Genomic DNA, 13,330 nt, shown 5'->3' with positions numbered 1-13,330 from the left:
GTGGGAGGTGGCCCTGCCCATGCAGGGGGTTGGATCTAGGTGATGATGAAGGCCCCTTCCAACCCAAACCATTCCATGATTGGAATGGAGCAGTGGGGACACAGAGGGGGGGGGACACCCAGGGACACTGCTCAGCAGGGAGGGGCTGTGGTGGCCCTGCCAGGCACCCTCAGTGTGGCAGGGTGGGGGGCTTTGCTCAGCCCTTCCCTCTCACCCCTCTGCACTGGAGGGTCACTCACACCTCCAGGAGGTGAAGCTCCTGGTTTAGGGTGTCCTGTACCCCTCACCCCAGCTGGGCTGTGACATCCCTGTGCTGCCCCCGGGGTGGGTGGCAGCAGATCCTGCTGGGCACACGTTCTGTCCCAGCCCTCACCACAACCCCCCAAGGGGTTTATTTCCACCCCAAGGGGTTTATTTCCACCCTGGGGTTTATTTCAACCCTTGGGGCTGCCCCAAACCCCCTCGCTACCCCTCAGGGTGCTCCAGCCCTCCAAGAAGACCCCCTCCTCAGAAGCCACCAACACCCCCAGGAGCTTCTTTGCTGCACCCACCCCTCCCAAAAAGACACAGCCACCCCAGCAGGACACTGAACTATCGACCATTTTATTTCAATCAGCTACAGCAGCTCTACATCCCCCTCACACACTGTCCCTCCTGTACCACCACAGACAGGGCAGGGGGGGTCTGGGTACACTGCAGTGGCAGCAAGTCTTTAATTAAAGCTTAAGTATTAAATATTAAATATTCTCTCATTTCTGTTTACATTACTTTGTCAAGGAAAACAAACCAAAAAAAAACAAAAAGACAATGAAAACTTAAATTACATGAATCTGTGCCCTGGGCAGCAGCACCAGGGGAGGGGGCTGAAGGGCTCTGTGTGTGTGTGTCCCCCCACCCCAGCCAGGCTGCAGGGATATGCAAAATAAACACTCCTCTCTGGGGCTTGGAAGTGCATGTGCTGGGAATGGAGGTGCTGGGAACACGGGGTGCTGGGAAGAGGGGTGCTGGGAACAGGGGGTGCTGGGAAGAGGGGGTGCTGGGAACAGGGGGTGCTGGGAACAGGGAATCCACCCCTTTTGCTGTTGGAAATGGGGGGGGGGGGGGAGGCCCTGGTGCTGCTAAAACACTGTCTGGAAGAAGAGAGCACAGGGGTCCCCAGCACCATGGGGTGGGGGGGTGGGGGGTGTCAGAATTTGGTCATCAACTCTCACTGAAGAATTTTTTTGGGGTGGTTTGTTGGGTGTTTTGTTCCGTTTTCTTCGAAACCACAACAAAACCAACGAACCCCCCCCCTCCAACAGTTTTTTGAGTCTTCCTTTGATTTTTGTTGTTGTTGTTGTTTGATTTTTTTTTTTTTGTTCGTTTGTTTGTTTTTTTGTAGCAAAGACAAAAAAGAGTTTAAAAAGCACTTAGGAAGCTTGTACTAAAACTCAGGTGCCCTCAGAGGAGAGAGTCGTCTGTGCACCCCCCTTCCAGGCCGTAGCGGAATTCCTGCAGGTTGGACACCCCGTAGAAGTGGACAAAGGCAGCAGCCACCACCAGCACATGGAAGATCTGATGGGACTGAAACTGGGAGAAGGGGGGGGGGAAAATTGAAACCAGGGACAGAGCAGCACTGGGAACACCTTCCTCCTCCTCGCTGCTTCTGCACCACCTCCCAGCTCTACTTTCCAATCCCCCCTCGTTATTCCCAAGTGTTTTCCACCCTGGACCATTCCAGCTCTGCCCTTCCAGCACACCTCGGGCTGCACCAGGCAACCCCCCAGCCCCACCCCAGCCACTTTCTCCCCACCTCAGGGTGTCCCACACTCACCCAGATGTCGAATTTCCCCGGGAAGAAGCGCTCGGGGATGCGGGCGGCGTAGAGCCCCGCCCCCGTGATGTACATCACGGCCATCAGGAAGAACCAGCCCATCTGCCCCACCGTGGTGGCCTTGACGAAGCCCTCGGCGATGGTGAAGTGCATGGTGGGCACCACCCCGCTCAGCCCCAGCCCCAGGAAGACACCTGTGGCCAAGAGGAGGGAGCAGCACCTTCACAAGAAGCTCCCGGAGGCACCAGCAGCTTCTCCTGCCTCATCCCACCCCCCACCACATCCTTCACAAAAGGAGGGATCCCTAACTCTTTATTTCCCAGTTAAAACCAGTGCTCACTGGGCAGAGCTCACCCAGTGTTCTCCAAACAGCAGCTCCTGCCCATGGGAATGACCTTCTGGAAGGTGCCAACCCCTTGGATCAACCTGGAGCCTGGAAACCAGCCAGCCCAGCCAGCTCCTTCCAGGGAGGCTTTGCCAGAGTCACTCGTTGGGTGAAGCTGCTTCGAGCTCAAGGGAAGGTGCTAATTAGTGCTGCTGAAATGATCAGCTCCAGCATCTCAAGAGCTGGGCAGAGCCAAGAGGCACCATGGCCAGACCCTGGCCCAGAGGGTCCTGGCAGCAGGACCTGGCCCAGCCAGCACCCTGGGCTCCACCCCAGCAGGGACCCCAGCCCCTCTGCAGGAGCCGTGGGGCTGGCACTGCCCCCCTGGCCCCTGCCCCCCTCTGAGGGGGTCTCTGGGTCACCCCCAGCCCAGCATCATCTGCTGCCAGGGCCCTTCTGCTGCTGCAGCCCCCGGGGAGGGGAGGGCAGGGGGGGGGTTCCCACGCTCAGTGAGGCCGATTTCAGCGAGGCCGCAGGGATGGGATGAAAGAGCCAAGGTGGGACTGGCAGGACAGGGACAAGGGAACCTCTTCCTCCTCCTCCTCCTCCTCCCGAACCGCTTCCCGGAGAAGGCGGCTCCGGGCGGCCCCGCCCCCCCCCCCCCCCCCCAGCAGCCACCCGGTTATTTTTAAACGCTTCCGAGCTCCAGAGCTGCGGCTCCGCTGAATCCCGGCACAGCCAGAGGAGGAGGAGGAGGAGGAGGAGGAGATGGAGGAGGAGGAGGAGGAAGAGGAGGAGGAGGAGCTGCTGCTGCTGCTGCTGCTGCGGGCTCAGTGCTGCCCAGGAGGGAAGAGCCAAACACAAAGTGATCAGAAATCCCAGACTGGTTTGGGTGGGAAGGGACCTTAGAGATCATCAGGTTCCAACCCCCTGCATGGGCAGGGACACCTCCCACCAGCCCAGGCTGCTCCAAGCCCCATCCAACCTGCCCTTCAACACTGCCAGGGATGGGGCAGCCACAGCTTCCCTGGGCAACCTGGGCCAGGGTCTCCCCACCCTCACAGCAAAGAATTTCCTCCTCATCTCCAACCTCCATCTCCCTCTTCCAGCTGAAAACCATCATCCCACAAGGGGACCTTTCCAGATTTCCTCCCAGGGCTGGGGACTCGGGGTGAGGAAGGAGAAGCTCCTACCTGCTCTGGTCTGCCTGTGCTTGGGGGTGGCAAACCGGTCCCACTGGGCAACGATGATGGCTGAGATGCCCAGGACACAGACAATGGAGAGGTAGATGAGTCTTGGCTGAGGGGAGCAGTAGAAGGAGTAGTAGAGCCACGGGACAAAGCTCCCCATGATCAGCAGTGCAATTCCTGAATAATCCAACCTGCAGCCAGGGGGCAATGACAGACTCCAGTCGGTCCCCAGATCCACCTCCTGTCCTCTCTGCCCTCCGGCCTCTGCACCTGAGCAGAGTCACCACAGCCCCCCAGGGAGCAGGGAAGGGAGTGTCTGGGAGGGGCAGAGTGGTGGGGTTGGAAGGGACCTCTGGAGATCATCCACTCCACACCCCCTGCTAGAGCAGGATCCCCTAGGGCAGATCCCACAAGAACACATCCAGAGGGTTTGGGATGTCTCCAGAGAAGGAGACTCCAGCACCTCCCTGGGCAGCCTGTCCCAGGGCTCTGCCACCCTCACAGTCAACAAGTTCCTCCTCATGTTCAGCTGGAACCTCCTGTGCTCCAGTTTGTGCCCATTGCCCCTTGCCCTGTCACTGGGCACTGCTGGGAAGAGTCTGGCCCCATCCTGCTGACACCCCTGGAGATATTGGGGAGGGTTGATGAGATCCCCCCTCAGTCTCCTCCTCTCCAGCTGAACAGCCCCAGCTCTCCCAGCCTTTCCTCACAGGCAGGTGCTCCAGTCCCCTCAGCACTTGGTGGTCCTGCCCTGGACCCTCTCCAGTAGCTCCTTGTCCTTCATGAACTGGGGAGCCCAGAACTGGACCCAGTTCTCTAGCTGTGGCCTCACCAGGGCAGAGCAGAGGGGCAGGAGAACCTCCCTTGACCAAATGGCCATACTCAAGAAGTGTCTGGAGAGGGTCGAGGGTCTCATCTCAGGACAGGAGAAAGGGCCTGGGCATGTCCACAGCTCCTGGGGTCACTGGTGGAGCTGGGCAGGAGCACAGAGGAGCTGGCAGGACATGAGGAGCCACGTGCTCCAACCACCACGGCAGGTCATGGTGAGCACAGATCTGCCCGTTCCCCTCCACTGCAAAAAGCTTTTATCTGTCGAGCCAGGAACCTTCTCCCCACCAACACACAGCTCCCCACACCCCCTGGGATGGGAGGACATCCCAGCACAGCCTCTTCTGCACCCACAGGATCCCTAGGGATTGTACAAAGGAGATGGGGGGGCGGGGGGGGTGTTTCTCTGCAAGCAGCTCCCTCTGGGGTCCAGCTCCCATCTGGGGCTGTGGAGGCTGATGTGAGCTGGATCCCTCCTGAGCTGAACCCCTGGAGCAACCTCTGCTCCTGCCTCTGCTCCTGCCCTTCCCCTTTTCCAGGAATCCTCTGTTTCCAGCCCTTTGCTTTTGGGCCAAACTGGATCCCAAGCAGAGTTTTTGAAAGCACCTGGTTAAGTTGGAAACTACCAAACTACCAGATCCCATCAGAGCAAGACCCCTCTGCCTGCTCCCAGGGGACATGGGCTGTTCCCTTGGGAGCTGCAGGTTCCCAGGGTGCCTGTTTCTATTAGAGCTGGAGGATTTAAGATGCTCAGCACAAGGCAGAGCCCTCCAGGATCCAGCTGGGGTTCCTTCTGGCCTCCAGGATCCAGCTGGGGTTCCCTCTGGCCTCCAGGATCCAGCTGGGGTTCCCTCTGGCCTCCAGGATCCAGCTGGGGTTCCCTCTGGCCTCCAGGATCCAGCTGGGGTTCCCTCTGGCCTCCAGGATCCAGCTGGGGTGCCCTCTGGCCTCCAGGCTGGGTTTGATGAGCATCCACTTCCCTCAAGAATCCCACATTTGGGAGTTCAGCTTCCAAAACCTCCTCCAGGACCACCCAACCTCCCTTGTGCTGACTCACTTTGAGAAAGTCCTGGAGACCTTCTCGGAGTGACAGTAGACAGTGTGGAAAAGCCAGGAGAAGCTGAGGCACAGCACTGCTCCCAGGAAGAACATCCCAAACACCACCTTCTCCTGGAGAGGAGCCATGAAGTACATGTTGGGTCGTAGCATGGTCAGGATCCCCAGGCAGAGGAACAGGACAAAACCTGCAGGGAAGACACCCAAGGGGTGGTCAGGGAGGAGAATCAATTCAGGGAAGAGTCAAGAGGAACATGGTCCTGGGGTCTCCTCCTCACAGCACACCCAGGACTGGCCTGGCCAGCAGCCATTAGCTGAGGTTGTCACCTCAGACAAGCAGAGCTGGGGACAAGAGCACAGTGAGGGGCAGGGTGAAGAGTGACAGAGTCATCAGGGTTGGAAGGGACCTCTGGAGATCATCTAGTCCAACCCCCCTGCTAGAGCAGGATCCCCTAGAGCAGATCCCACAGGAACACATCCAGAGGGTTTGGGATGTCTGCAGAGAAGGAGACTCCAGCACCTCCCTGGGCAGCCTGTCCCAGGGCTCTGCCACCCTCACAGTCAACAAGTTCCTCCTCATGTTCAGCTGGAACCTCCTGTGCTCCAGTTTGTGCCCATTGCCCCTTGCCCTGTCACTGGGCACTGTGGAAAAGATCCCCTGACCCACCCCTGGGTGTCAGAAGGAAGTGTTTGGAGACTTTCCTCTTGCACCCAGGACACTTCTTCCCCCTCCTGCTCTTGTGGAACATCAACAAAGCCACAAAGTGACCCCAGCCATGAGGAAACGCCCCCAACCCCCCCCCAGGGGGCTCTGGGACCTGCCACAGAAGCTCCCGAGATCCTCAGGACCCACCAAGGTCCACCCTGGCGCTCGGGGGATGAGCCCACCCCTCAGCCCGGGGCTCTGCAGCCCCTGCTCACCCAGCAGGTGTGTCCAGATGTTGCCGGTCTCGGTGTGGATGCGGAAGATGCTGCGGAAGCAGGCGCGGAAGGAGGGCATGGGCGGGCGGTGCCCGTGCAGCAGGTAGTCGTTGTCCTTCAGCCAGTCGGGCAGCACCTCGTAGGGGATCACCCTCCAGCGGCCCTCCCACACCTGCAACAGCCAGCCCCACGGCTCCCAGCTGGCCCCCACGGCTCCCAGCTGGCCCACAGGGCTCCCAGCTGGCCCCCACAGCAACCAGCTGGCCCCCACAGCAACCAGCTGGCCCACAGAGCAACCAGCTGGCCCACAGAGCAACCAGCTGGCCCACAGAGCAACCAGCTGGCCCACAGGGCTCCCAGCTGGCCCACAGGGCTCCCAGCTGGCCCACAGAGCTCCCAGCCGGCCCCCACAGCAACCAGCTGGCCCACAGAGCTTCCAGCCGGCCCCCAGAGCAACCAGCTGGCCCCCACGGCTCCCAGCCGGCCCCCACAGCAACCAGCTGGCCCCCACAGCAACCAGCTGGCCCCCACGGCTCCCAGCCGGCCCCCACAGCAACCAGCTGGCCCACAGAGCAACCAGCTGGCCCCCACGGCTCCCAGCTGGCCCCTACAGCAACCAGCCGGCCCCCACAGCAACCAGCTGGCCCACAGAGCAACCAGCTGGCCCCCACAGAGCAACCAGCTGGCCCACAGAGCAACCAGCTGGCCCCCACAGAGCAACCAGCTGGCCCACGGAGCTCCCAGCCGGCCCACGGAGCTCCCAGCCGGCCCACGGAGCTCCCAGCCGGCCCACAGAGCAACCAGCTGGCCCCCACAGAGCAACCAGCTGGCCCCCACAGAGCTCCCAGCTGGCCCTCACAGCAACCAGCTGGCCCACAGAGCAACCAGCTGGCCCCCACAGCAACCAGCTGGTTCCCAGAGCTCCCAGCTGGCCCCCACGGCTCCCAGCTGGCCCACAGAGCAACCAGCTGGCCCACAGGGTTCCCAGCTGGCCCACAGAGCTCCCAGCTGGCCCACAGAGCTCCCAGCTGGCCCACAGAGCTCCCAGCTGGCCCACGGGCTGGTGGCTACCCCCCCCCCAGGAGCCCGGGGTCAGGTGTGGAACTTCCAGCTGGGGCTGGGAAGGCCCCGTGAGGCTCCTCAGGAAGTTGAGTTGGTGCCAGCCCAGCCCCTGGGGAGACCTTCAGCCCCCCCATCCCACCCTCCCAGGGACTCAGCAGCTTCTCATCCTCCAGCTGAGCCGTTTCTGCACCCACAGGTCCCTGGGGCAGGACATTCCCACCTGGCTCCTGGTGTGTTTGGGAACAGACCTGGCCCTTGGCCAACATCCCTGCCACCAAAGCCTGGTGAGCAGCTCTGGGTGCAACCAGCACCACTGCCTGGTGCTCCTGGGCCCTGTTAGAGGACACTGGGACCTGCTTCCCAGGTCACTGCTCACCCTCCAAAACCCACCAGTGGCCCCCCAGGCACCACCACCCCCTTTCCACCCTGATCCCAGGGGAGCAGAGCTGGAGAACCCAACAGAGCCACATGGAGCTTCACCCAGACACAGGGATGTGTCCCCTCCCCCCATCCCAGCCTCCTCAGCACTCCAAAAATCAGGACTTGGGATGACTCCAGGTTCCTGTACCTTATACACAAACTCCTCCATCTTCTCCATGGCATGATGGGCCTGCAGAGGCAGGGTCAGCACACGAACCACCTCCTCCTCCTCCTCACGGGCTGCTGGGCATGGTGGGTCTTCAGCCTAGAGGGAAGAAGGCCAGGAGGAAGACATTCCTGCCCAGGGAAGGGGGAAGTGCCTGGGGAGAGCAGCAAGGCCCTGCTGAGACTCCATCCCTGCTGGGGGCACCTGGGGCTCCATCACTTGCTGGGGGCACCTGGGGCTCCATCCTCCTGGGGGCACCTGGGGCTCCATCCCTGCTGGGAGCACCTGGGGCTCCATCCTTGCTGGGAGCACCTGGGGCTCCATCCCTGCCCAGGGCCAGGCAGGTCCTGCTGGTCACCAACACCCTCCTGCCTGCACCATCCCGGGAGGTTCATCCCAGCTCTACCCTTGGGAAAGGCAGGATCATCACGGGGGATTTTCATCCCCACCCCCAGGGCTGGAACAGCCCCTGGGCCCACCCAGGATCCTGGGGAGCACAGACCCCCCAGCAGCCTCAGGGCTGGGCACTCCAGCCCTACCCCAGCTCCTCTCCTGTGAGCAGGTTTGGGGATTCCCAGCCCCAGGACATCCCCTGGCAGGGGGGGGGGGCAGGTGGGGACAGCCCAGCTGGGCTGGTACCTCTTGGGGTGACCTGGACCCACCACAGAAGGGTTTGGGTCAGTTTACAGCAGGGAACTTCAGGAGGAACTTCTGTGCTGTGAGGGTGGGGAGACCCTGGAACAGGGAGAGTTGGGGTGTTGAGCCTGGAGAAGAGAAGGCTCCAGGGAGACCTTAGAGCAGCTTCCAGTGCCTGAAGGGGCTCCAGGAAAGCTGGGGAGGGGCTTGGGACAAGGGCAGGGAGGGATGGGATGAGGGGGATGGATGAAAAGTGGAAGAGGGAGATGGAGGTTGGACATGAGGAGGAAATTCTTTGGTGTGAGGGTGGTGAGAGCCTGGCCCAGGTTGCCCAGGGAAGCTGTGGCTGCCCCATCCCTGGCAGTGTTGAAGGGCAGGTTGGATGGGGCTTGGAGCAGCCTGGGCTGGTGGGAGGTGTCCCTGCCCATGCAGGGGGATGGATCTAGATGATCTCTAAGGTCCCTCCAACCCACCCCACGATTCTGTGACCACCCCGGCCCAGCCCCCCCGGAGCTGCTACCGGATACAACTCCCGCCTCAACCCCGCAGCAGGCAGCGGGGCCCCGCGGGGCAGGACTCCCCCCCCCGGGGCGATGCTTACGCTGGCCGGGCCGGCGGTTCCCGCGTCCCCCTTCTCCTCCAGGAGCGGCCCCAGCTCCGCCAGCTCCAGGCGCGCCCGCTCCCGGCCCGCGGCCGCCAGCCCGCTGCCCTGCCCGGCGGCGGAGGCTTTGCGGGAGGCCATGGGGGCGGTGCCGGTGGCCGAGCCCGGCGGGTGCAGCTCCCTCCGCGTCCTGCTGCCGCCGCGCTGCGGAGGGAGGGAGGAGAGAGTCACCGGGGAGCGCCCGCCGCGCGGCCCGGGCCTCCCGGGGCGGCACCGGCGGGGCTGGGGGTGCAGCCCGGGCCCCCCTTCCCCCCCCCCGACTCACCGGCCGCTACATCCCGCGCAGGCGGCGGCGGCGGCAGCGGAAGCGACGCCGAGGGAACGGGCCGCTTCCGGCGGGCGGGCCCCGCCCCGGGGCGGGGCAGGGGGCGCCGCGCGGGTCCCGCCTCCTGATTGGTGGCCGCCGCTGTCCGTCCCGCCCCTTCGCCCCGCCCCCCCGGCAGCGGGCGGCAGCGATTGGTCCGAGCCCCCCCCCCCCGCGGACGGGAGGGAGGGGCTGCTCTAGCCCGGCCGGGTTGCTCGCTGCCCCCGCGCTCGGCTGCCCCCTAGCGGCGGGGCGGAGCGCCGGGCCCGGGGGTCCCGGGGGGGCGGGGGGGGGCTGGGGTGGGGCTGGGACCCCCGGGCTGGGACCCCCGGGCTCAGCTTCTGCGGCCGATGACACCGCTCCCGTGGCAGCAGCGCCCCCAGGAGCCCCCAGAACCCCCCAGGACCCCCAGGACCCCCCAGGAGCTCCCAGGACCCCCCAGGAGTCCCAGGAGTCCCCAGCAGCCCCCAGGAGCCCCAGGACCCCCCAGGACCCCCAGGACCCCCCAGTAGCCCCCAGGACCCCCAGGACCTCACAGGAGCCCCAGGACCCCCCAGGAGCCCCCAGGACCCCCAGGACCCCCCCAGGACCTCACAGGAGCCCCAGGAGACCCCAGGACCCCCCAGGAGCCCCAGGACCCCCCAGGAGCCCCAGGAGTCCCCAGGAGCCCCCAGGAACCCCAGGACCCGCCAGGACCCCCCAGGATCCCCAGGATCCCCAGGAGCCCCCAGTAGCCCCCAGGACCCCCAGGACCCCCCAGGACCTCACAGGAGCCCCAGGAGCCCCCAGGAGCCCCCAGGACCCCCAGGACCTCACAGGAGCCCCAGGACCCCCCAGGAGCCCCAAGACTCCCAGGACCCCCCAGTAGCCCCCAGGACCCCCAGGACACCCCAGGACCTCACAGGAGCCCCAGGAGTCCCCAGGACCCCTCAGAAGCCCCAGGACCCCCCAGGAGCCCCCAGGAGTCCCCAGGAGTCCTAAGGACCCCCAGGACCCCCCAGGAGCCCCAGGACCCCCAGGATCCTCCAGTAGCCCCCAGGACCCCCCAGGACCTCACAGGAGCCCCAGGAGTCCCCAGGACCCCTCAGAAGCCCCAGGAGCCCCCAGGAGTCCCCAGGACCCTCCACGAGCCCCCAGAACCCCCCAGGACCCCCCCAGGACCCCCCATCCCCCCCCCTGGTGTGGGAAACGCTTGTCAGGCCAAGGAACAGCCCCCCCGGAGCCCAAACCGCGCGATTGACCCCCCGGCAGGACAGGGCGCCCCGAGCGAGCGGGCAGACCCGGGGGAGGGGGACGGACGGTTCCTCTGCCCCGTTCCCCAAGTTCCCTGCCCTGCTCCCCCCGGGGCACCCCAGGGGCTCCCAGCCCACCCCACGCTTCCAGTGCTCCTGCCAGTTTGACACGTTCCGCTCCAGCAGGTCCCTCTGTGCCTTCTCAGGGATCGTTCTGACCTTCCCTGCCTCCCCAACCACCACCACGATCCGCACCCGCTGGTGCCCTCCTGCCCCGGGCTGTGTTGGGTCTGAGCTTGGCCATCCATCCTGCTCCCTGCTGGGATCCCCCAGATGGAGCCCAGTTCACCCCCTCAGCTTCTCGGGCTCTCACCACCCCAGGTGTCCTTGGAACCTGCAGAGATCTCCCTCCTCTTCAACAAACTAGTCCATCCCTAACGCCAGGGTATGGATAAAAAAACCCCACAATATTGCTGGTCACAGGATGCTCGTTAATAAGCTCAGGAGAAGTACAGCCCCATGGAAACGCCCTGAAATAACGGGTGTGCTGCACTGAGGGCTCCTCTGAAAGCTCCCTGCTTGTGAAACATGTCAGTGATGCCAGCACCCTGCAGGCTGGGTGACACCAAGTCTTCTAAGAGCCTGTGGTGCCTGCAGACACTGATGTGGGTCCTGACCCACCTGGGCAACGTACCAGGAGGAGACTGGGGACAGGCCAGGAGAGACAGGACCAGGAGAGACAGGACCAGGAGAGACAGGACCAGGAGAGACAGGACCAGGAGAGAGACAGGACCAGGAGAGAGACAGGATGAGGAGAGACAGGACCAGGACAGAGACAGGACCAGGAGAGAGACAGGACCAGGAGAGAGACAGGACCAGGACAAGGGACAGGAGCAGGAGGAGAGACAGGACCAGGAGAGACAGGACCAGGAGAGAGACAGGACCAGGAGAGAGACAGGACCAGGACGAGGGACAGAACCAGGAGAGACAGGAGCAGGAGAGACAGGAGCAGGAGAGACAGGAGCAGGAGGAGAGACAAGACCAGGAGAGAGACAGGACCAGGAGAGACAGGAGCAGGACAAGGGACAGGAGCAGGAGGAGAGACAGGACCAGGAGAGACAGGAGCAGGAGAGAGACAGGACCAGGAGAGAGACAGGACCAGGAGAGAGACAGGACCAGGAGAGACAGGAGCAGGAGGAGAGACAGGACCAGGAGAGAGACAGGACCAGGAGAGAGACAGGACCAGGAGAGACAGGAGCAGGAGGAGAGACAGGATGAGGAGAGACAGGAGCAGGAGAGAGACAGGAGCAGGAGGAGAGACAGGACCAGGAGAGACAGGAGCAGGAGAGAGACAGGAGCAGGACGAGGGACAGAACCAGGAGAGACAGGACCAGGAGAGACAGGAGCAGGAGAGACAGGACCAGGAGAGACAGGACCGGGACAAGGGACAGGACCAGGAGAGACAGGACCAGGAGAGAGACAGGACCAGGACGAGGGACAGGACAAAGATAAAAATGGATAAAAAAAAAACCCCAACACTCTGCTTCTAACTCTAGGATGCAAAACCAGCCCTACGTTGCATTTCTCACCCTCGGGTCCCCCCTCAGGCCGTCGGGGGCTCCCCCGGGAGCCAATGTCTGCACCGGTGGCTCAGGATCCTGTTCCTCATCAATCATTCATCATCCTGTTCCTCATCAATCAATCCATCAATCCTGGCTGCTGGGAGGGGGTTCCGGGGCTGCTGGAGAGGGAAAGGGGGGGAGGGAGGGATTTTCCAACCTTTCTGGAGTTAAACAGGAGCTGGGGGAGGTTGGAGGTGTCTGGGTCACCTGCTGGCCCCGCAGGGTGAGTGGGGGGACACGGGGTTTGGGGGGGACACGGGGTTTGGGGGGGACTTGGGGGACACACAGGGTTTAAGAGGGACACAGGGTTTGGGGAGGGACATGGGTTTTGATGGGGGACCTGTGGTGTGGGGGGACACAGGGTTTTAGTGGGGGGACATGGGGTTTGCGGAGGGGGACACAGTGTTTGGGGGGGGAGGTTTAAGGGGATCTGAGGGTTTGGGTGGGTGGACAAGGGGTTTTGGGGGGGACACGGGGTTTGGGGGGGACATGAGGTTTAAGGGGGATCTGAGGGTTTGGGTGGGGGGACATGGGGTTTGGGGGGGACATGGGGTTTAAGGGGGACACAGGGTTTGGGTGGGGGGACACGGGGTTTGGGGGGGACACGGGGTTTTGGGGGGGACACGGGGTTTGGGGGGGACATGAGGTTTAAGGGGGACAGAGGGTTTGGGTGGGGGGACACGGGGTTTGGGGGGGGACCTGTGGCTTGGGGGTACACTCAATGTTTAAGAGGGACACAGAGTTTGGATCGGGGGACACAGGGTTTGGGGACACACACGAGGTTTAAGGGGGACACAGAGTTTGGGGGGACACACAGGGTTTGGGAGGGAGGCCATGGAGTTTGGGGCAATTTGGGGGTGCAGCAGGGGACGGCAGGGGTGGGAGATGCTCTGGGGAGTTTGGGGGGGCTGGATGGGGACAGCCCCATGTCCCACCAGATCCGGGGGGTCCAGGCCAGGTCGGGGCTGGCTGTGGCCAGGGCTCTGCTCTCCCTTCCCCAGGGACAAAAGCTGCCCCGTGTGTGTCCCCATGGGGGTCCTGAGCTGCGTGAAGTACCTGATGTTCACCTTCAACGTCCTGGTGTTTGTGAGTCC

At 63.3% G+C, this 13,330-nt stretch overlaps 1 protein-coding gene across 1 annotated transcript; it reads right to left on the bottom strand.

Annotated features, from left to right (window-relative positions):
- Positions 1-582: 582 nt before the first annotated feature.
- On the bottom strand, positions 583-9,422 carry ADIPOR1 (adiponectin receptor 1). Its single transcript, XM_051639258.1, has 8 exons — positions 9,344-9,422; positions 9,019-9,222; positions 7,764-7,880; positions 6,134-6,305; positions 5,214-5,400; positions 3,332-3,519; positions 1,814-2,007; positions 583-1,569 (listed from the first exon to the last, which is right to left on the bottom strand). Exons 2-8 carry the CDS (start codon positions 9,157-9,159, stop codon positions 1,441-1,443), a joined length of 1,128 nt encoding a protein of 375 aa, XP_051495218.1. The 5' UTR covers positions 9,160-9,222; positions 9,344-9,422; the 3' UTR covers positions 583-1,440.
- Positions 9,423-13,330: the final 3,908 nt, after the last annotated feature.

The sequence above is a fragment of the Apus apus genome, chromosome 23 (genome assembly GCF_020740795.1).
Source record: "Apus apus isolate bApuApu2 chromosome 23, bApuApu2.pri.cur, whole genome shotgun sequence".
Lineage (NCBI taxonomy): Eukaryota > Metazoa > Chordata > Aves > Apodiformes > Apodidae > Apus > Apus apus.
The sequence above is the reverse complement of the archived record's forward strand: the minus strand, read 5'-3'. Positions and strand labels throughout refer to the sequence as shown.